Below are 24,071 nucleotides of genomic sequence, written 5' to 3'. Positions count from 1 at the left end.
TCCCTCTAAGTTCGGCTTCACTCCTCCGCACCCCCGGGCCCCATCCTGGAATAGGGGAGTGAACAGGAGAGGAGGCCACAGTCACAGTTTATCTATGGGGGCCCCCTCAACTCTCTGTAGACCCATGGTTGCAGGGTACAGTTACAGCTGATGCTGCGTCACATTGTGCACGGTCACAGGAGCGGAGCCCATCGATCAGTGCAAACCTCAGACATGAGAAATCTATTCACTGCTCTCCGGAGCTCATCCAATTCTTCACACCCCTTAAAGGGCCCGTGCAGCTTCCTGCTAATACCTTATTACTGTATGTGACCTCTATAGTGAGGCTGAGGATTTGTTACAGTGTAGCAGTCTGGTTAGTCCATTGTTATTTAAGTGGAGCTGCCACACAAACCTTTCTGTTCTGAACTCTAGACTCCTGATACATTGTACCAAACTTCAGCTGTGCTCTATAACTTTGTAATTCGGTTTGTGTTCAGTTCCTAAACCTGTACTTGCTGTCAGTGAATGGACACCAAAAGCTCTTCTGGTCCTGAGACATTCTTCTGGGAGCTAAACTGCTAGGAATCCAGACGGATAATATTTTACCTGCACTGATACATTGTGACAAATTGGGGATATATTTCTTCTGCTGCTGTGGTGTTAAGCTCACAGTTGAGGGTTTGTTACAGTTGTGTCCAGTTCACACAATCCTCTGTGAGCTAAATCTTTTTCCTGCTCACAGCTGAGGGTTTGTTATAGTTGTATCCAGTCTTGCACAATCCTATGAGAGTTGCACAGCCTGATACATTTTACCTGCACTGATACATTGTAACAAACTATAAAGAAGCTTCCGGTAGGAAAATGCTGCTCTGGATGCTGCAGGTGGAGCCTGAATGTTTGTCAGGGCATGCTGGGAATTGTAGTTGTATGTATTTAGGGTACATTGCTGTGTGTGTCAGTCTTCACTGCAGCTCTGGCATTGCATTCATGAAGCAGGGAGCACAGGATGAACGTTCCTGTAAGCCAGTATTTCCCAACAAGGTGCCTCCAGCTATTTCAAAACTACAACTCCCAGCATGCCAGGGCTTTATTTACAACTTAGACAGCTTAGTACTGCTCTATAATGTCCTTTATGCTTCTGCTGCTGCTTCTTTAGGTTTGTATAGAGACGCAGAAGTGGAGGATCTCTTGTCTTTAGTGTGTGAAGTGTACGGGAGACACTGTAGACCAGTGTTTCCCAACCATGGCTCCTCCAGCTGTTGCAAAACTACAACTCCCAGCATGCCAGGGCTTTATTTACAATTTAGACAGCTTAGTACTGCTCTATAATGTCCTTTATGCCTCTGCTGCTGCTTCTTAAGGTTTGTATAGAGATACAGTAGTGGAGGATTTCCTGTCTTTTGGGTGTGAAGTGTATGGGAGACACTATAGACCAGTGTTTCCCAACAAGGGTGCCTCCAGCTGTTGCAAAGCTACAACTCCCAGCATGCCCGGACAGCCAACGGCTGTCCGGGCATGCTGGGAGTTGTAGTTTTGCAACAGCTGGAAGCACTCTGGTTGGGAAACACTGCTGTAAGCTCTGATGTTTTTCAACCAGAGGGCCTCCAGCTGTTGCAAAACTACAACTCCCAGCATGCCCATACCATAGTAGTAGTTGTAGTTTTGCAACAGCTGGAGGCACCCTGGTTGGGGAACATCGCATTAGGGTCTTTGTAATCCTAACATATTGCAAAACTACGGCTGTCCGGGCATGCTGGGAGTTGTAGTTTTGCAACAGCTGGAGGCACCCTGGTTGGGAAACGCTGTTGTAAGCTCTGGAAGGGAGCGCTGTACTGTAGACTATCACAGATGTATATAGTGAAGTGAACACAGGATGTGATCAGAGTCTGTACAGGAAAACATCAGCAGGTATTCTAAGAAAAACCGAGGCCGGAAGGCTCCTCACCCCCCCACAGATCTTACAGAATCCTCCGCGGTCAATAACCTGCATCAGTTACTATGGCGCAGCGGAGAAGGCAGCTGCCGGGTGACAATGGGCGCTCTCTGACTGTAACAAGCGGTGACATCGGGGGCAGGAGCGGCTGCCTCCATTGTGTGACGCTGCATTATGTCCAGCTTGGTGGACATGAATGGCCTCGTATGACCCCCACCATCCTCCCATACGTCAGGTTTTCCCTTCTGGCGCGGCCGGTCGCCATTATCCGGTCCAGTTGTGCAGAGTGACCTGCGGCAGAAGAATACATTATCTGCTGAGCAGACCGGCGCTGCAGGGGTTAACCAGGCCCACATCTGTGTCTGAATACTGTACAGAGATGAGCAGTGGGAGGCGCCGCTGCGCAGACAAAAGGGAGAGTATGAATACCGCCCTGCGGAGGAATCACTGATGAGTCAGGACTCCAGCAGCCCTATGTAAATACCACTCTGTATAAAGCAGTGGTCTCCAAACTGCAGGCCTCCAGCTGTTGCAAAACGTAATCACCTGCTGCAGAACTACAACTCCCAGAAGAATGCACGTTGTAGTTTTTGCAACAGCTGGAGGAGCACTGGATGCAACTGTGACGCCCCTTCAGCTGTGAGCCAGATACATCAGCAGCACCGATCTCTCATCTGTCTTGATAGTTTTGTTACAATGTATCAGTGCAGTGTAAATTGAACAAGCAGTAACCTTTAGGATATAAACAAGAAGGTATCGATGCACAGAAAGCAAGCAGTGGTCTTGAAAATGGTCAACCATTAAAAAAATAAAAATAAAATTACTTTTTATTGCAAAAATAACTGTTTGCAATCGTAACATTATGTGAGGGCAGTGTTTTCCCAACCAGGGTGCCTCCAGCTGTTGCAAAACTACAACTACTGCTACTGTCAGGACATGCTGGGAGTTGTAGTTTTGCAATATGTTAGGATCACACTGAGCCTAATGTGATGTTTTTCAACCAGAGGGCCTCCAGCTGTTGCAAAACTACAACTACTACTATGGTATGTGCATGCTGGGAGTTGTAGTTTTGAAACAGCTGGAGGCACTTTGGTTGGGGAACATCGCGTTGGGGTCATTGGAATCCTAACATATTGCAAAACCACAACTCCCAGCATGCCCGGACAGCCAACGGCTGTCCAGGCATGCTGGGAGTTGTAGTTTTGCAACAGCTGGAGACACAATGGTTAGGAAAAACAGTTAGGCTAAGTTTCTACTTTCTTTTTTTGGGGGGGCAAAAATGCTAAGAAAAACAGACAAAAAACGCCTCAGCCCGATGTTAGCTGTAAAACAATGAGAAATAACAAATGAAAAAACGCCAGAAAAACGCTTTTTTTTTTTTTCACACGAAAACCAAGTGGAGACTTAGCCTTAGTGGCGGAGTTTCCCTTTAAATGCCCTGCAAGCTGATTGAACCCCCCACAGACATAGGAAACTTTCTATAGGAAGTGACAGCGCGGCGGCCCCCCCTGGCTTTTGCAATGAGCGACTGCAGGCGGCAGGAAATGGATTGTAAGAGATGAAAGATGTGAATGGTTAAATGAGAAGAGATGCTTAAAGGGGAACTCCACATAACGCTGAGCAGGTTGTTAAACACGTCTTGTCGCCTTCTCCATTCACAACCATAGCATTAAAGAAATAAATCTAAATTAGCATATGATCAAGTGTCCTGTCAGTTCCCACAATGCACTGCACTCTCCCCCCAAGTGGTCCTTGTGTTCAGTCATACCGGTCACCCAGCTTTCTGCAGACCCTGAACAGCTCCTCAGTGTAATATGACATGTCTGCACCTGTATCAGTCTTTACTGTTGCTCTGGCTTTGTATTCATGAACCAGGAGGCTCTGGATGAGCAGCATGGTTATTTATGGATCCCCGCGATCAGGCGCTCGGACGCCATTGGCTTTTTATTATCTGCTGAATGTCCGTGAGAAGTGACGACATATAGAAGGGTCCCGGGGGCTTCAGTGTTTCTCTGTAATGTGACACTCGCGGCCCCTTCAGTGGCTGAAATATTCCGGACCCTGGATCTGAAATAGAAGAGGAGGCGCTGGGTAATTATAGACGGCGGAGTCAGCGCTGAGAAGAGCAGCGACAGGTTCTGCTGAAGTGTCCTCCGCCTGCGCCGTGACCCTGGGGTGAGCAGGACTTAAAGGAGCCGTCGTCATGCCATAGGGTACTGTTCCTCCACTTGTGGCTTCCTAACTGCTGCAAAACTACAACTCCCAGCATGCCCTGATAGATCACAATACACATTAAAAAAGTGTCACCAGACTACAACTCCCATCATACTGTGACAGGCACTAACCCCTATATAAACCACTGACTCTACATCTCCCGCTATGTCCTGGAAGTCTTCATCTATTATACCATAATGGGAGTTGTAGTTTGGTGACAGCTGGAGAGCTACAGGTAGGGAACACGGCTACAGCCCAAGGCCTGTCATATTCTTTACTGTGCCCATATGTACAAGCTATTATTCCCTGTTATCAGCCAGGTCACCCCACGATATGCCCCCCTCCCTCCCCCCTGTGCTCTATCCCCCCTCTATTCAGGTGTACCCAGATAATGCCCTCCCCCTCCGTCCTATGTCCAGGTGTACCCAGATAATGCCCTCCCCCTCCGTCCTATGTCCAGGTGTACCCAGATAATGTCCTCCCCCTCCGTCCTATGTCCAGGTGTACCAAGATAATGCCCTCCCCCTCCGTCCTATGTTCAGGTGTACCCAGATATTGTCCTCCCCTCCGTCCTATGTCCAGGTGCACCCAGATAATGTCCTCCCCTCCGTCCTATGTTCAGGTGTACCCAGATATTGTCCTCCGTCCTATGTTCAGGTGTACCCAGATAATGTCCTCCCCTCCGTCCTATGTTCAGGTGCACCCAGATAATGCCCTCCCCCCTCCGTCCTATGTTCAGGTGTACCCAGATAATGTCCCCCTTCTCCGTCCTATGTTCAGGTGTACCCAGATATTGTCCTCCCCTCCGTCCTATGTCCAGGTGCACCCAGATAATGCCCTCCCCCTCCGTCCTATGTCCAGGTGTACCCAGATAATGCCCTCCCCCTCCGTCCTATGTCCAGGTGTACCCAGATAATGCCCTCCCCCTCCGTCCTATGTTCAGGTGTACCCAGATATTGTCCTCCCCCTCCGTCCTATGTCCAGGTGTACCCAGATAATGCCCTCCCCCCTCCGTCCTATGTCCAGGTGTACCCAGATATTGTCCTCCCCCTCCGTCCTATGTTCAGGTGTACCCAGATAATGTCCTCCCCCTCCGTCCTATGTCCAGGTGCACCCAGATAATGCCCTCCCCCTCCGTCCTATGTCCAGGTGTACCCAGATATTGTCCTCCCCCTCCGTCCTATGTCCAGGTGTACCCAGATATTGTCCTCCCCCTCCGTCCTATGTCCAGGTGTACCCAGATAATGCCCTCCCCCCTCCGTCCTATGTCCAGGTGTACCCAGATATTGTCCTCCCCCTCCGTCCTATGTCCAGGTGTACCCAGATAATGCCCTCCCCCTCCGTCCTATGTTCAGGTGTACCCAGATATTGTCCTCCTCTCCGTCCTATGTCCAGGTGTACCCAGATATTGTCCTCCCCCTCCGTCCTATGTCCAGGTGTACCCAGATAATGCCCTCCCCCTCCGTCCTATGTCCAGGTGTACCCAGATATTGTCCTCCCCCTCCGTCCTATGTTCAGGTGTACCCAGATATTGTCCTCCCCCTCCGTCCTATGTCCAGGTGTACCCAGATAATGCCCTCCCCCTCCGTCCTATGTCCAGGTGTACCCAGATATTGTCCTCCCCCTCCGTCCTATGTTCAGGTGTACCCAGATATTGTCCTCCCCCTCCGTCCTATGTTCAGGTGTACCCAGATATTGTCCTCCCCCTCCGTCCTATGTCCAGGTGTACCCAGATATTGTCCTCCCCCTCCGTCCTATGTTCAGGTGTACCCAGATATTGTCCTCCCCCTCTGTCCTATGTTCAGGTGTACCCAGATATTGTCCTCCCCCTCCGTCCTATGTCCAGGTGTACCCAGATATTGTCCTCCCCCTCCGTCCTTTGTTCAGGTGTACCCAGATATTGTCCTCCCCCTCTGTCCTATGTTCAGGTGTACCCAGATATTGTCCTCCCCCTCCGTCCTATGTCCAGGTGTACCCAGATATTGTCCTCCCCCTCCGTCCTTTGTTCAGGTGTACCCAGATATTGTCCTCCCCCTCTGTCCTATGTTCAGGTGTACCCAGATATTGTCCTCCCCCTCCGTCCTTTGTTCAGGTGTACCCAGATATTGTCCTCCCCCTCCGTCCTATGTCCAGGTGTACCCAGATATTGTCCTCCCCCTCCGTCCTATGTCCAGGTGTACCCAGATATTGTCCTCCCCCCTCCGTCCTATGTTCAGGTGTACCCAGATAATGTCCTCCCCTCCGTCCTATGTTCAGGTGTACCCAGATAATGCCCTCCCCCTCCATCCTATGTCCAGGTGTACCCAGATATTGTCCTCCCCCTCCGTCCAGGTTTACCCAGATAATGCCCTCCCCCTCCATCCTATGTCCAGGTGTACCCAGATAATGCCCTCCCCCTCCATCCTATGTCCAGGTGTACCCAGATATTGTCCTCCCCCCTCCGTCCTATGTTCAGGTGTACACAGATAATGCCCTCCCCCTCCGTCCTATGTCCAGGTGTACCCAGATATTGTCCTCCCCCTCCGTCCTATGTTCAGGTGTACCCAGATATTGTCCTCCCCCTCCGTCCTATGTTCAGGTGTACCCAGATATTGTCCTCCCCCTCCGTCCTATGTCCAGGTGTACCCAGATAATGCCCTCCCCCTCCGTCCTATGTCCAGGTGTACCCAGATATTGTCCTCCCCCTCCGTCCTATGTTCAGGTGTACCCAGATATTGTCCTCCCCCTCCGTCCAGGTTTACCCAGATAATGCCCTCCCCCTCCATCCTATGTCCAGGTGTACCCAGATAATGCCCTCCCCCTCCATCCTATGTTCAGGTGTACCCAGATATTGTCCTCCCCCTCCGTCCTATGTTCAGGTGTACCCAGATATTGTCCTCCCCCTCCATCCTATGTCCAGGTGTACCCAGATATTGTCCTCCCCCTCCGTCCAGGTGTACCCAGATATTGTCCTCCCCCTCTGTCCTATGTTCAGGTGTACCCAGATAATGCCCTCCCCCTCCATCCTATGTCCAGGTGTACCCAGATAATGCCCTCCCCCTCCATCCTATGTTCAGGTGCACCCAGATATTGTCCTCCCCCTCCGTCCTATGTTCAGGTGTACACAGATAATGCCCTCCCCCTCCGTCCTATGTCCAGGTGCACCCAGATATTGTCCTCCCCCTCCATCCTATGTTCAGGTGCACCCAGATATTGTCCTCCCCCTCCGTCCTATGTTCAGGTGTACCCAGATAATGCCCTCCCCCTCCGTCCTATGTTCAGGTGCACCCAGATATTGTCCTCCCCTCCGTCCTATGTTCAGGTGTACCCAGATATTGTCCTCCCCCTCCGTCCTATGTTCAGGTGTACCCAGATATTGTCCTCCCCCTCCGTCCTATGTTCAGGTGTACCCAGATATTGTCCTCCCCTCCGTCCTATGTTCAGGTGTACCCAGATATTGTCCTCCCCCTCCGTCCTATGTTCAGGTGTACCCAGATATTGTCCTCCCCCTCCGTCCTATGTTCAGGTGTACCCAGATATTGTCCTCCCCCTCCGTCCTATGTCCAGGTGTACCCAGATATTGTCCTCCCCCTCCGTCCTATGTCCAGGTGTACCCAGATATTGTCCTCCCCCTCCGTCCTATGTCCAGGTGTACCCAGATATTGTCCTCCCCCTCCGTCCTATGTCCGGGTGTACCCAGATATTGTCCTCCCCCTCCGTCCTATGTCCAGGTGTACCCAGATAATGTCCTCCCCCTCCGTCCAGGTGTACCCAGGTAATGTCCTCCCTCTTTGTCCAGTTGTACCCAGGTAATGTCCTCCCCCCTCTGTCCAGGTGCACCCAGGTACTGCCCCCCCCCCCTCTCGTGTCTCTGGCGGGCCCCTGGGGCCCTGTATGATCAGCAGCTGCTGCTCTTTGCTTCCAGTTGTGATTGTCTCTGCTATTGTTCTCTCTTTATCCGGCAGATGTCTGTCTCGTCTCTCCATAATCCTTTGTGTTATCTCCGTCCACCCCCATTACTATAACAGGACGGATGATGGAGGTTACAGGTGACTGGTCCTGATCCAGTGTGAGCAGCGCAGGATGAGACGTCACTGTTATATTCCTCCGCGCCGCCTCTGCTCGCTGTGACATTGCCGGGAGGTAGAGGGAATATTTAATGGAGCGCGCAGCGAAGCCGGCCAGGTGTCTCCAAGCATTACACTGCAGTGTATTATCTGCAACTACTGCACTGAAATATTCTTATCTGTACAGCTGCACTCACTATTCTGCTGTTACATAATATTGTATCCTCCAGAGCTGCACTCACTATTCTGCTGTTACATAATATTGTATCCTTCAGAGCTGCACTCACTATTCTGCTGTTACATAATATTGTATCCTCCAGAGCAGCACTCACTATTCTGCTGTCACATAGTCTTATTTTACAGAGCTGCACTCACCATTCTGCTGTTAGATTATATCTTACTCTCCAGATCTGCACTCACTATTCTGCTGTTACATCATATCTTATTCTCCAGAGCTGCACTCACTATTCTGCTGTTACATCATGTCTTATCCTCCAGTCACCTTCAGAGCTGCACTCACTGTTCTGCTGTCACATCATCTTATTTTACAGAGCTGCTCTTATTCTCTAGATCTGCACCCACTATTCTGCTGTTAAATCATATATTTTTCTCCCGAGCTGCACTCACTATTCTGCTGTTACATCATATCTTATTCCCCGGAGCTGCATTCACTATTCTGCTGTTTCATCATGTCTTATGCTCCAGATCTGCACTCACTATTCTGCTGTTACATCATATCTTATTCTCCAGAGCGGCATTCACTATTCTGCTGTCTGACACGGTCTTACGCTGCAGTCCTATCTGAAGCTGCGATGATATTTCTGCTGTCTTCCTGTTGTTTCTCAGTCTGCAGGATCTCCTATCGCCCCCTGCTGTCTGTGCACTGATCATCATGCTGGGTGTACAGGGGGGATGTAGTTTGTATACCAGGCACGGTGCAGACAGTTCTACATCTCCCTGTATACAGTGCACCAAACCCTCCCCTCTACCCCGTAACCACCCACCCAGCCCTCGGTGCAGTAAATTATAGGCTCTGCCTTGAGGTTTTTCTCTGCTCAGCGTCCTCGGTTGTCATTGTGGTCAGGGACAAGTGAGAAAATTACAGGGGCAGCAGCTGTGGTCACCACAAGGGCCGCGCCGCTCTATATACTGCAGGCCGCACAATCAATTCTAATCAATTCATGGAGCCCCAGAGACCCCCAGGGCACCACATGTCTCCACGGCTAAGGAAATGTTTCATTTCCTTATTTTTAAGATCTCTGCTTGCTATGAGCTGAACAGCCCAAACAGCATACTGATAAATTGTGACTGCACTGATACATTGTGACTGCACTGATAAATTGTGACTGCACCGATACATTGTGACGGCACCGATACATTGTGACTGCACTGATAAATTGTGACTGCACCGATACATTGTGACTGCACCGATACATTGTGACTGCCCTGATACATTGTGACTGCTCTGATACATTGTGACTGCACCGATACATTGTGACTGCACCGATACATTGTGACGGCACCGATACATTGTGACTGCCCTGATACATTGTGACTGCTCTGATACATTGTGACTGCACCGATACATTGTGACGGCACCGATACATTGTGACGGCACCGATACATTGTGACTGCACCGATACATTGTGACTGCCCTGATACATTGTGACTGCTCTGATAAATTGTGACTGCACCGATACATTGTAACGGCACCGATACATTGTGACTGCACTGATACATTGTGACTGCACTGATACATTGTGACTGCCCTGATACATTGTGACTGCTCTGATACATTGTGTTTGCACCGATACATTGTAACTGCACCGATACATTGTGACTGCACCGATACATTGTGACTGCACCGATACATTGTGACTGCACCGATACATGGTGACTGCACTGATACATTGTGACTGCTCTGATACATTGTGACTGCTCTGATACATTGTGACTTTTCTGATACATGGTGACTGCTCTGATACATTGTGACTGCTCTGATACATTGTGACTGCTCTGATACATGGTGACTGCTCTGATACATGGTGACTGCCCGGATACATGGTGACTGCCCGGATACATGGTGACTGCCCTGATACATGGTGACTGCCCTGATACATGGTGACTGCACTGATACATGGTGACTGCTCTGATACATTGTGACTGCTCTGATACATGGTGACTGCACTGATACATGGTGACTGCCCTGATACATGGTGACTGCCCTGATACATTGTGACTGCTCTGATACATGGTGACTGCTCTGATACATGGTGACTGCTCTGATACATGGTGACTGCCCCGATACATGCTGATCTATGGTATGGGGCCCCAGCTGCTGATCTATGGTATGGGGCCCAATCTGCTGATCTATGGTATGGGGCCCCATCTGCTAATCTATGGTATTGGGCCCCATCTGCTGATCTATGGTATGGGGCCCCATCTGCTGATCTATGGTATGGGGCCCCATCTGCTAATCTATGGTATGGGGCCCAATCTGCTGATCTATGGTATGGGGCCCCATCTGCTAATCTATGGTATGGGGCCCCGGCTGCTGATCTATGGTATGGGGCCCAATCTGCTGATCTATGGTATGGGGCCCAATCTGCTGATCTATGGTATGGGGCCCCATCTGCTGATCAATGGTATGGGGCCCCATCTGCTGATCAATGGTATGGGTCCTGATGTGTGGCCAGTGTTCATCTCCATGTACATAGAGAGCAGGGAGAGTGTGCGCTGCCCCCGCCTGTGTGCCGGTCCGTACAGCTGTATCTCTGCCAGCTCCCAGCTCCAGAGCCTTTTATGGAGCCAGTTCTCTCGCAGAGGATTCTGCACAGTGTGTCGGGTCTCCTGCACCCCATAATATCCTGTATACTGGATTATCAGTCACATTGGATATACACACATCCTGCACTCCGTATCCTACCCCAAAGTGGCTGATAACAGAGAGCAGTAGATTGCATTCTCCTCTTAGAACAGTGACCCCCTCTCTTGCTCGAGTACAACAGCCTTTCATACATGTGCAGTGAGTTCCGGGGTCACCGCTGTAGATGTTTTGTCTTCTCATATTGGATCAATTACCAATAAGATTTACTGAGCCTCAAAACTCCTTCCTGATGTGCGAATATGTAGAACAGAACAGAAGCGTCGTCCATCATTGTGGAGTCAGATGTGTCCTGACCGGGACCAGACATCATTACATGCTGAGCAAGACAACCACAGCCAGGGGGCGCTGTAAGATTTCAGCTCTGAAGCTGCAGAATAGTGAGTACAGCTCTGGAGTATAATACAGGATATAACTCAGGATCAGTACAGGATAAGTAATGTAATGTATGTACACAGTGACCTCACCAGCAGAATAGTGAGTACAGCTCTGGGGTATAATACAGAATATAACTCAGGATCAGTACAGGATAAGTAATGTAATGTATGTACACAGTGACCTCACCAGCAGAATAGTGAGTACAGCTCTGGAGTATAATACAGGATATAACTCAGGATCAGTACAGGATAAGTAATGTAATGTATGTACACAGTGACCTCACCAGCAGAATAGTGAGTACAGCTCTGGGGTATAATACAGGATATAACTCAGGATCAGTACAGGATAAGTAATGTAAGGTATGTACACAGTGACCTCACCAGCAGAATAGTGAGTACATCTCTGGAGTATAATACAGGATATAACTCAGGATCAGTACAGGATAAGTAATGTAATGTATGTACACAGTGACCTCACCAGCAGAATAGTGAGTACAGCTCTGGGGTATAATACAGGATATAACTCAGGATCAGTACAGGATAAGTAATGTAATGTATGTACACAGTGACCTCACCAGCAGAATAGTGAGTACAGCTCTGGAGTATAATACAGGATATAACTCAGGATCAGTACAGGATAAGTAATGTAATGTATGTACACAGTGACCTCACCAGCAGAATAGTGAGTACAGCTCTGGAGTATAATACAGGATATAACTCAGGATCAGTACAGGATAAGTAATGTAATGTATGTACACAGTGATCTCACCAGCAGAATAGTGAGTACAGCTCTGGAGTATAATACAGGATATAACTCAGGATCAGTACAGGACAAGTAATGTAATGTATGTAGACAGTGACCTCACCAGCAGAATAGTGAGTACAGCTCTGGGGTATAATACAGGATATAACTCAGGATCAGTACAGGATCAGTAATGTAATGTATGTACACAGTGACCCCACCAGCAGAATAGTGAGTACAGCTCTGGAGTATAATACAGGATATAACTCAGGATCAGTACAGGATAAGTAATGTAATGTATGTACACAGTGACCTCACCAGCAGAATAGTGAGTACAGCTCTGGAGTATAATACAGGATATAACTCAGGATCAGTACAGGATAAGTAATGTAATGTATGTACACAGTGACCTCACCAGCAGAATAGTGAGTACAGCTCTGGAGTATAATACAGGATATAACTCAGGATCAGTACAGGATCAGTAATGTAATGTATGTACACAGTGACCTCACCAGCAGAATAGTGAGTACAGCTCTGGAGTATTATACAGGATATAACTCAGGATCAGTACAGGATAAGTAATGTAATGTATGTACACAGTGACCTCACCAGCAGAATAGTGAGTACAGCTCTGGAGTATTATACAGGATATAACTCAGGATCAGTACAGGATAAGTAATGTAATGTATGTACACAGTGACCTCACCAGCAGAATAGTGAGTACAGCTCTGGAGTATTATACAGGATATAACTCAGGATCAGTACAGGATAAGTAATATAATGTATGTACACAGTGACCTCACCAGCAGAATAGGGAGTACAGCTCTGGAGTATAATACAGGATATAACTCAGGATCAGTACAGGATAAGTAATGTAATGTATGTACACAGTGACCTCACCAGCAGAATAGTGAGTACAGCTCTGGAGTATAATACAGGATATAACTCAGGATCAGTACAGGATCAGTAACGTAATGTATGTACACAGTGACCTCCCCAGCAGAATAGTGAGTACAGCTCTGGAGTATAAGTAATGTCTGCACATAGTAGTTATGTAGCTGTTTACACTATAATACTTACAGGCCTTGTAACCCATTTGCGCGGAGCTTTGCACATTGATGATCTCGCCGGTCGCGCAGCAGACGTTCTGATACTATACTCGCTGGAGCGGTTCTATTTGCGGTCACTTTGAAGCCTTTAGACATCTTTCCTGGAGTTTCCTTCATTGTTTTTCCTTGTAACATTTTGTCTCTTTTCCTCTCACAGAACTTCCATGAAGGACGGAAGGCGCAGCAGCACATCGAGACCTGCTGGAAGCAGCTGGAGTCGGTGAGTATGGGACGTGTGGGGAGGTAGAAGACGGTCACTTAGTCCCTGTAACATCCCATCACAGCTTACATTGGAGGTATCCACCATTCTTTGGCTATAATGTTAAAAAAAAAAAAAAAAGTATATCAAATGGTATAATTTGGGATAACAGTGTTTTAAGCAGCAACTCCCAAACAGTGTGCCTCCAGCTGTTGCAAAACTACAACTCCTAGCATGCCGTTGGCTGTCCGGGCATGCTGGGAGTTGTAGTTTTGCAACATCCGGTAGGTCCACAGTTTGGAGACCATTGGTCTAGGCTGTCCAGGAATGCTGGGAGTTGTAGTTTTGCAACAGCTGGAGGCACCCTGGTTGGGAAACACTCATCTATGGCGATGTGCCATATGCAGCAGGACAACTGACACACATTCACTATATCATGATGTGAACGGAGCCCGAGGGAAATGCTCCATGGAGCGTCCAAGATGAGCCCCCACAACATCGCGCCAGTATGTGGTGTCACCGCATATTGATGCTATTTAAAGGGGTACTCCCCTGGAAAACATTTTATTCTTTTTAATTTTTTTTTTTTAAATCAACTGCTGCCAGAAAGATAAAGAGATTTGTAAATTACTTCTATTTCAAATTCTCAATCCTTCCATTACTTATCAGCTGCTGTATGCTCCACAGGAAGTTGCGTAGTTCTTTCTAGTCTGACCACAGTGCTTTCTGCTGCCACCTCTGTCCATGTCAGAAACTGTCCAAAGTAGAAGCAAATCCCCATAGAAAACCCCTCCTTCTCTGGACAGTTCCTGACGTGGACAGAGGTGGCAGCAGAGAGCACTGTGGTCATACTGGAAAGAACTACACAACTTCCTGTGGAGCATAGAGCAGCTGATAAGTACAGGAAGGATTAAGATTTTTAAATAGAAGTAATTTACAAATCTGTTTAACTTTCTGGGACCAGTTGATTTAAAGAAAAAAATGTTTTCCAGGGGAGTTCCCCTTTAAAGATTCATAATGAACAGATGTTTTTTTTTTTTTTGGTACAATTACTTTTAGTGGACATCCGCTCACCCTCTGGAGGGCCACATTTTGGGACCACTGCCCTAGAGCAGTTTTTCCAACCTGTGAACCTCCAGTTCTTGCAAAACTACAACTCCCAGCATGCCATGAGAGCCACGGGTGAGGTAGTACCATAATGCAGTGTTCTCTGCCGCATTGCATTCTGGGAATTACATATGAGCCATGCGCCGGTCTGTGAATACACTGAACCAGCAGGAGAGACTAAATGAAAGATTTGTGATATTGGTGGACTACAAGGCCCAGCATACCGTGTACTGCTTTTTGCTGAGGAACGTTTCCCAGATATCTGTTCATGACTTTAGCGCTACAGTCGTGCCACGTGCATGGAGGTTAAACTTGTGATACACTAAAGCGGAACCCCCCCCCCCCCCGACATGCAGAATAAACCAACCGCAACTCTAAGTAACCAGAACTGAGCTGCCGCACTTCCTCTGATAACCACATCCTGCTCGGACTAATCCCCCCCCCCCCCCAAAAAAAATTCTCTATAACATATTAATAGGTCTCATATTAACCCTCCCCCAGCATTGATCTGCGGTCAGGTTGTCTTCTCTGTTTCGGGGAAAGTTGGGTGTTCACCACTATGGCCGCCATCACAGCTCTCACAGGCACCCAGCTTTCTGACACTGACCAGCATCACGTCTGCTTACCCTGCCTCGCTGCACGACTGAGCAGATTTTCAGGGGCCCGGAAAAGCCGGGTGACCTCTTGATAGGGGATGAAATAGCAGCCATAGTAGGCTCCTGTGAATGGGAGATGTAGACCCTCCACTCTCTGACACTTGTGCAGGAGCTGGTTGTGTCAGGCTCCGCCCCCGAGCTCCATATTATTACTAAGTAAGCCCCTTCCCCGAGGATTTGATGAGGTCGCACAGTAATAGCAACCGGTTCTCACATCGGGGGGAGGGAATCTTCTTATTGCAGTAAATATTGATGTTTGATTGATGATTGATTTTTTCCCCCCTTAGAGTAAAAGAAGGTTTGAAAGAGATTGTAAAGAGGCGGATAGGGCGCAGCAGTACTTCGAGAGGATGGACGCCGACATCAACGTCACCAAAGCCGATGTGGAGAAAGTGAGTTCATCTTCCTATTTGTTATTGTAGGGTCATGTGACTGGTGAACGGGCCGTCAGAGGTGTGATGAATGGATAGTAGACTCGCATGGGGTGAGTAGTACAAGCGGTCTTACAGGCGGATGGGATGGGTAGTGCAGGCGGATGGGATTGGTAGTGCAGGCGGATGGGAGGGATGGGTATTTCAGGTGGATTGGTAGAACAGGTGGATGGGATAGGTAGTGCAGGCGGATGGGATGGGTAGTGCAGGTGGATGGGTAGTGCAGGCGGATGGGAGGGATGGGTAGTGCAGGCGGATGGGAGGGATGGGTAGTGCAGGCGGATGGGAGGGATGGGTAGTGCTGGCGAATGGAATAAGTTAGTACAGGTGGATATGTTGCATTGTACAGGCGGAGGGGATGTGTAGTACAGGCGGACTAGATGGGTAGTACAGGCGCACTGGATGGGTAGTACAGACGGATACAGTATATTATACAGTCGGACTGGGTGGGTAGTACAGACGGATGGGATGAGTAGTACATGTAGATGGGCTAGGTAGTGCAGGTGGATATGTTACATTGTACAGGCGGATTGGATGGGTAGTACAGGTGGATATGTTGCATTGTAAAGGCAGATGGGATGAGTAGTACAGGTGGATGGGATGGGTAGTACAGATGGATATGTTACATTGTACAGGCAGATTGGATGGGTAGTACAGGTGGAGGGGATGGGTAGTACAGGTGGATATGTTGCATTGTACAGTCGGACTGGATGGGTAGTACAGGTGGAGGGGATGGGTAGTACAGGTGGATATGTTACATTGTACAGACGGATGGGATGAGTAGTACATGTGGATGGGCTAGGTAGTGCAGGGGGATATGTTACATTGTACAGTCGGATTGGATGGGTAGTACAGGTGGATAAGATGGGTAGTACAGGTGGATAAGATGGGTAGTACAGGTGGAGGGGATGGGTAGTACAGGTGGTTATGTTACATTGTACAGGCAGATTGGATGAGTAGTACATGTGGATGGGATGGGTAGTACAGGCGGATTGGATGAGTTATACATGTGGATGGGATGGGTAGTACAGGTGGATATGTTACATTGTACAGGCGGATTGGATGGGTAGTGCAGGTGGAGGGGATGGGTAGTACAGGTGGATATGTTGCATTGTACAGGCGGATTGGATGAGTAGTACAGGCGGATTGGATGGGTAGTACAGGCGGATTGGATGGGTAGTGCAGGTGGAGGGGATGGGTAGTACAGGTGGAAATGTTGCATTGTACAGGCGGATTGGATGAGTAGTACATGTGGATGGGATGGGTAGTACAGGCGGATTGGATGGGTAGTACAGGTGGAGGGGATGGCTAGTACAGGTGGATATGTTGCATTGTACAGGCGGATGGATGGATTGTTGTGGCGCCTCGTCCTGTGTTGCCGGTTATCTGGCAGATCAGGTTGTTCGGCAGTGGGGACGGGTGAAGACACTTCCTGTCTCCTGACGTTGTTATCTGGTATCTGTCAGAAGAGTTTACCTCAGGGTTATGTAAATGATAGCGCTGGCGGTGCCTCCTCCCCCGATCCTATCTGTGCCGGTCAGTGGATGAATAGCGGCCGTTCTGCCGAGACGCAGCATGTGACCCGCCCTGCAGTTACTTAACCTCTTAATTCAGCAGAAGAGGCTGATGAAGATCACGTCTAAGACTCCATTGTTCCCTGTGCCGTCATATAATCACACGGATTGTGCGCTGCCCATGTGACCGCGCTGTCACTCATCGCTGTCACCCTCAGGGATCAAGTCTCCCTGCCTAACCCCCCCCCCCCATCACCTAAAACAATGTGAAGAACGCCTCTTATACACAGACATCACCAGGAAGACGTCTGCAACTTCATCAAAGACTTTGCTTTAAAACGTCTCACTATTTTCAGGATCCCTGCTTGCTGTTGGTGAATGGAGACATCCTATGCACTCTAGACTGATACATTTTACCATCGCCGATACATTGTAACAAACAGGAGAACAGTGATTTCTGCTGCTTATGTCTTTTGTTACATTTGTAACAAACCCTCAGATGTAAAAAGAGATCTGCCCTGGATGTGAATGTTGTTCCCTACAGATACCCACTGTCTTTACCCACTTCAGCCATGAAAACCTGTCTGGAAGCAGTCGTGCTCAAACCGATGAGGGTCTCGTTGCAATGTATCAGTGTATGTCCCGGATACCAGCCCCTTGAGTCCGGGACAGGAGTGAGTATTGTTACATTGATGATGGGTGCAGAACAAGGTCAGGACTGGTGTCCAGCATCTTAATGGTGTCATTCACTGAAAGCAAGCAAAGGAATACAGTCTTTACTTAGGAAATGGTGTTGTGTGAAAGGTGTATCTTCTGCATGTCCTCAATGAAAATGCTTCTGTAACATCCTGCTGTCCTCAGTGAAGACGCTTCTGTAAAGTTCTTCGTGTCCTCACTGAAGACGCTCCTGTAATGTTCTGTGTGTCCTCAGTGAAGACGCTCCTGTAATGTTCTGCGTGTCCTCAGTGAAGACGCTCCTGTAACGTTCTGCGTGTCCTCAGTGAAGCCGCTGCTGTAACATTCTGCGTGTCCTCACTGAAAACGCTCCTGTGACGTTCTGCGTGTCCTCAGTAAAGACGCTCCTGTAATGTTCTGCGTGTCCTCAGTGGAGCCGCTCCTGTAACGTTCTGCGTGTCCTCAGTGGAACCGGTTCTGTAACGTTCTGTGTGTCCTCAGTGGAGCCACTCCTGTAACGTTCTGCGTGTCCTCACTGAAGACGCTCCTGTAATGTTCTGCGTGTCCTCAGTGAAGACGCTCCTGTAACGTTCTGCTTGTCCTCAGTGAAGACGCTCCTGTAACGTTCTGCGTGTCCTCAGTGAAGACTCTCCTGTAATATTCTGCATGTCCTCAGTGAAGATGCTCCTGTAACCTTCTTTTATTCCTCACTGAAAACGCTCCTGTAACGTTCTGCGTGTCCTCAGTGAAGCTGCTCCTGTAAGGTTCTTCGTGTCCTCACTGAAGACGCTCCTGTAATGTTCTGCCTGTCCTCAGTGAAGACGGTCCTGTAAAGTTCTGCTTGTCCTCAGTAAAGACGCTCCTGTAATGTTCTGCGTGTCCTCACTGAAGACGCTCTTGTAACGTTCTTCGTGTCCTCACTGAAGACGGTCCTGTAATGTTCTGCGTGTCCTCAGTGAAGATGCTCCTGTAACCTTCTTTTATTCCTCACTGAAAACGCTCCTGTAGCATTCTGCATGTCCTCAGTGGAGCCGCTCCTGTAACCTTCTGCGTATCCTCATTTAAGACGCCCCTGTAACGTTCTGTATGTCCTCAGTGGAGCCGCTCTGTAACGTTGTGCGTGTCCTCAGTGAAGACGCTCCTGTAACGTTCTTCGTGTCCTCACTGAAGACGGTCCTGTAATGTTCTGCGTGTCCTCAGTGAAAACGCTCCTGTAACGTTCTTCGTGTCCTCTCTGAAGCCGCTCCTGTAATATTCTGCGTGTCCTCAGTGAAGATGCTCCTGTAACGTTTTGCGTGTCCTCACTGAAGGCGCTCCTGTAACTTTCTGCATGTCCTCAGTGAAGCCGCTCCTGTAACATTCTGCGTGTCCTCACTGAAGACACTCCTGTAACGTTCGTGTCCTCACTGAAGACGGTCCTGTAATGTTCTGCGTGTCCTCAGTGAAAACGCTCCTGTAACGTTCTGCATGTCTTCAGTGAAGACGCTCCTGTAACGTTCTGCGTGTCCTCAGTGAAGATGCTCCTGTAACCTTCTTTGATTCCTCACTGAAAATGCTCCTGTAACGTTCTGCGTGTCCTCAGTGGAGCCGGTTCTGTAACGTTCTGCGTGTCCTCAGTGGAGCCACTCCTGTAACGTTCTGCGTGTCCTCAGTGGAGCCGCTCCTGTAACGTTCTTCGTGTCCTCTCTGAAGCTGCTCCTGTAATATTCTGCGTGTCCTCAGTGAAGATGCTCCTGTAACGTTTTGCGTGTCCTCACTGAAGGCTCTCCTGTAACGTTCTGCATGTCCTCAGTGAAGCCGCTCCTGTAATATTCTGCGTGTCCTCACTGAAGACGCTCTTGTAACGTTCTTCGTGTCCTCACTGAAGACGGTCCTGTAATGTTCTGCGTGTCCTCAGTGAAAACGCTCCTGTAACGTTCTGCATGTCCTCACTGAAGACGCTCCTGTAGCGTTCTGCATGTCCTCAGTGAAAACCGCTCCTGTAACGTTCTGCGTATCCTCACTGAAGACGCTCCTGTAACGTTGTGCGTCTCCTCAGTGGAGCCGCTCCTGTAATGTTGCACATGTCCTCAGTGGAGCCGCTCCTGTAACGTTCTGCGTATCCTCAGTGAAGACACTCCTGTAACGTTCTGTGTATCCTCAGTGGAGCCGCTCCTGTAACCTTCTGCGTATCCTCATTTAAGACGCCCCTGTAACGTTCTGTATGTCCTCAGTGGAGCCGCTCTGTAACGTTGTGCGTGTCCTCAGTGAAGACGCTCCTGTAACGTTCTTCGTGTCCTCACTGAAGACGGTCCTGTAATGTTCTGCGTGTCCTCAGTGAAAACGCTCCTGTAACGTTCTTCGTGTCCTCTCTGAAGCCGCTCCTGTAATATTCTGCATGTCCTCAGTGGAGCCGCTCCTGTAACGTTCTGCATGTCCTCAGTGAAAACCGCTCCTGTAACGTTCTGCGTATCCTCACTGAAGACGCTCCTGTAACGTTGTGCGTCTCCTCAGTGGAGCCGCTCCTGTAATGTTGTACATGTCCTCAGTGGAGCCGCTCCTGTAACGTTCTGTGTATCCTCAGTGAAGACGCTCCTGTAACGTTCTGTGTATCCTCAGTGGAGCTGCTCCTGTAATGTTCTGTGTGTCCTCAGTGGAGCCTCTCCTGTAACGATCTTCTTGTCCTCAGTGGAGCCGCTCCTGTAACGTTCTGCGTGTCCTCAGTGAAGATGCTCCTGACACACGAGGCTTCGCAGCAGCTGGGGTGGTGGGGTGATAGGGGGGGTTGTGTCAGTGAGATCTATATATAGCAGCAACACTTCTCCATTATACAGAGATAACAGAACGTGATTGTATATCGCTAACATACGCTGAAGCGCAGCAGATTAAACTACAGCAAAACTGACCTCAGGAGTTTACAATCTACCGTCATACTATACACAGTGATCCCCTTTCTCTGTAGTCCTCTGCATAGATCTGTCTTACACAATCTGCGGCTCTCCAGCAGTTGCAAAATTACTACTCCCATTATGCCCCTGCAAAGAGTCACAGTTTGGGAAACACTGATATACAGATAGTATATGTCTCTTTTCTGTATATAAAGTGTGTGGGGAGCAGCGCCCCCTGATGGATGATTGTGACATGATGAGGAACCTCATATTGTTACCAGTTTGTTTGTTACGAAGAAAGCTGGGTGACACCAGTATTAGGGTAGCAGCTGTCGGATCATCATATAGCTTTCCAATGCTCCTGAATAGATTTTCATGTAATAATGTAGAACATGACATAACTGAACGCCAATGTGGAACACGCCATTCAGGACTCTGGAAAGCCGTGCGGTATAATACCAGTCATATTGGTTTTTATTCAGCTTTTGTTACAAACAGATATCACTTGGATGTAATCCAGGAATCCAGCTTTCCCTCCGCTCCTGAATGGCGCATCTTATGCTTATCAGCACTTTTGCTGTGACGTGATGGCGGCCATATTGGTTGCCACCCAGCTTTTCCGAGAGCAGATAGCACTGGATACAATTTCTGGTCTGGCCGCTGGTAACAGCAGTGAGTGAGATGGGACGTGACGCTGCGGTGTCTATGGCGGGATCACAGGGGGTGCCCCTCCTCCTTATTAACTATTTATCGCCATCAATTATCCAGAAGAGCGAGCGGCGAGATTTCCCTTAAAGAGGCAGTGGTGCGCGTCACTGGCTGCTAATCTTAGCCGGTTGTACTTTCCCTGCCTGTCACAAGCCGTTCACCCTGGGGAGATCACATGACCTTGTGTGTCCCGTCAGTAATTTCATCGCTGCACAGGGGCCGACCGGTAACATGGCAGTCGTGGAAAGTTCTGCAGCGTTCTCTATAGACTGTGCCTTTTAATTCTTCACCATCTTCAAGAACTCTGCTTGCTGTCAGAGCAGTGTTTCCCAATCAGCGTGCCTCCTAGAAGTTGCATAACTACAACTCCCAACGTGCAACAGCTGGAGGCACCCTGGTTGGGAAACACTGCGTTACTGTGTGTCAGTGCAGGTAAAATGTATCAGTCTAGACATGGTGCCATTAGAACAAACCCTCAGCAGTGAGAAAAATTATGTTTGTTGAAGACTGGAGGGGGGCAGGGGTAAGTAGGGATGTTTGGGTGCACTGACAGCAAGCGGAGATCTTAAAAATGGTGGGAATTGTAACAAAGTCTGTAAAGAAAAGTTGCTTTTCAGCAGCTGGGGGAGGGGGGGGACACAGGTTGAAAAGTGTGTATGGGAATCCATCAGGGCATGCTGGGAGTTGTAGTTTTGCCACAGCTGGAACAGCACAGGTTGTGAAACACAGCCCTAATAATTATGGGGGTTTGTTAGGGCATGCTGGGAGTTGTGGTTTTGATACAGTTGGAGCAGTAGAGGTTGAAATGCACAGATCTAGTGTGTATGGAGTCTGTCAGGGCATGCTGGGAGTTGTAGTTTTGATGCAGTTGGAGCAGCACAGGTTGATGTACACAGATCTAGTGTGTATGGAGTCTGTCAGGGCATGCTGGGAGTTGTAGTTTTGATGCAGTTGGAGCAGCACAGGTTGATATACACAGATCAAGTGTGTATGGCGTCTGTCAGGGCATGCTGGGAGTTGTAGTTTTGATGCAGTTGGAGCAGCACAGGTTGATGTACACAGATCTAGTGTGTATGGAGTCTGTCAGGGCATGCTGGAAGTTGTAGTTTTGATGCAGTTGGAGCAGCACAGGTTGATGTACACAGATCATGTTCTATCAGGGCATGGTGTAGTTTGAAGAGAGTCTATACAAAGTAGTGCTAGGCTGTCCAACCTGCGCCCCTCCAGGACTACAACTCCTAGCAACAGCTGTTTTGGGGGGGACGTCCGCGACATTGAGGCTGGACACATCAGTACCCTGTTTCTAGTGGCTGAGAAGAAGCGATAATCCGACAGGGATCGTCATCCTGTAATCGCGTCTCGTGAGCCGCGCTGCTATATCTGGGTCTGCCTAATTAAAGCCGCGTCGGTAATCAGCGAGCGGAAATCTCTGCGCCATCTCCTGGGGCCACAAGTGCAGCGCTGGATGGTTACAGGGTCCCAGCGCCTGGTGTAGACAGTAATCAGTTAGATCAGTGTTTCCCAACCAGGGTGCCTCCAGCTGCTGCAAAACTACAACTCCCAGCATGCCCGGACAGCCGAAGCGGAAATCTCTGCGCCATCTCCTGGGGCCACAAGTGCAGCGCTGGATGGTTACAGGGTCCCAGCGCCTGGTGTAGACAGTAATCAGTTAGATCAGTGTTTCCCAACCAGGGTGCCTCCAGCTGTTGCAAAACTACAACTCCCAGCATGCCCGGACAGCCGAAGCGGAAATCTCTGCACCATCTCCTGGGGCCACAAGTGCAGCGCTGGATAGTTACAGGGTCCCAGCGCCTGGTGTAGACAATAATCACTTATATCAATGTTTCCCAACCAGGGTGCCTCCAGCTGCTGCAAAACTACAACTCCCAGCATGCCCGGACAGCCTTTGGCTGTCCGGGCATGCTGTGAGTTGTAGTTTTGCAATAGCTGGAGGCACCCTGGTTGGGAAACACTGACTTATCGCAAATTTTTTTTCCCGCTCCAGCATTATTATTATAAGGTTTTTTGGGTTACCGGCCCTTTAAATCTTCTTTTGTAGTACGCTCGGTGTGCCAGCGCCGGGCACCTATTATGTAATGACACAATGGTGGCTGTTCTGCGTTCCCACACCCTCCGATACCTCCAGTTTTCGGGAAGCCGTGCCCACCGCTGATCCTTGTACCATTGAAATCCCGGGCGGCCTTTTATAAGTTCCCCAGCAGATGTTGGCTCGGACGCCGCTAAATCACAGAGTTGGCAGCGGGCGCGGGCGCGCCGGGCCATTGGTATGCAGATGAGGCTGCAGATTCCCACTCCACATGGACCGTATTGCTTCCTCCCGCTGGCACAAAGCAGGAGGAGATTTGGGGCCTGCAAATTCCTTGGTCACAGATCAGGAGAACCGGGCCCCAGCTCGCTGTGCACTCTGAATGGACAAAGCCGGCATTACCTCTGGCACATAATGGGCACCATTCAGCTTGGGCTGCTGTGCCGCTGATCGGGATCATTAGGCAGGTATCTGGTGATGAGCGGTCTAAGTGCCCCACGTGGGGCGCAAAGGAGATTTAAAGAGCCCCCCCCCCTCCGCCCCCACCTCTATAATACAAGTTCATAAAAGTTCTCGCTGT

General features: G+C 49.2%; 1 protein-coding gene across 9 annotated transcripts in view; it reads left to right on the top strand.

The window, feature by feature from the left end:
• Positions 1-24,071, top strand: part of FNBP1 (formin binding protein 1) — a 126,450-nt gene that overhangs the window by 46,763 nt on the left and 55,616 nt on the right. For all 9 annotated transcript variants that reach the window (XM_056537858.1, XM_056537857.1, XM_056537855.1 and 6 more), the window contains exons 5-6: positions 13,445-13,507; positions 15,537-15,641. In XM_056537858.1, coding sequence (XP_056393833.1) covers positions 13,445-13,507; positions 15,537-15,641 — 168 coding nt within the window. The remainder of the gene's footprint in view (positions 1-13,444; positions 13,508-15,536; positions 15,642-24,071) is intronic.

This window comes from Hyla sarda, chromosome 9, assembly GCF_029499605.1.
Source record: "Hyla sarda isolate aHylSar1 chromosome 9, aHylSar1.hap1, whole genome shotgun sequence".
Classification (NCBI taxonomy): Eukaryota; Metazoa; Chordata; class Amphibia; order Anura; family Hylidae; genus Hyla; species Hyla sarda.
The sequence above is the reverse complement of the archived record's forward strand: the minus strand, read 5'-3'. Positions and strand labels throughout refer to the sequence as shown.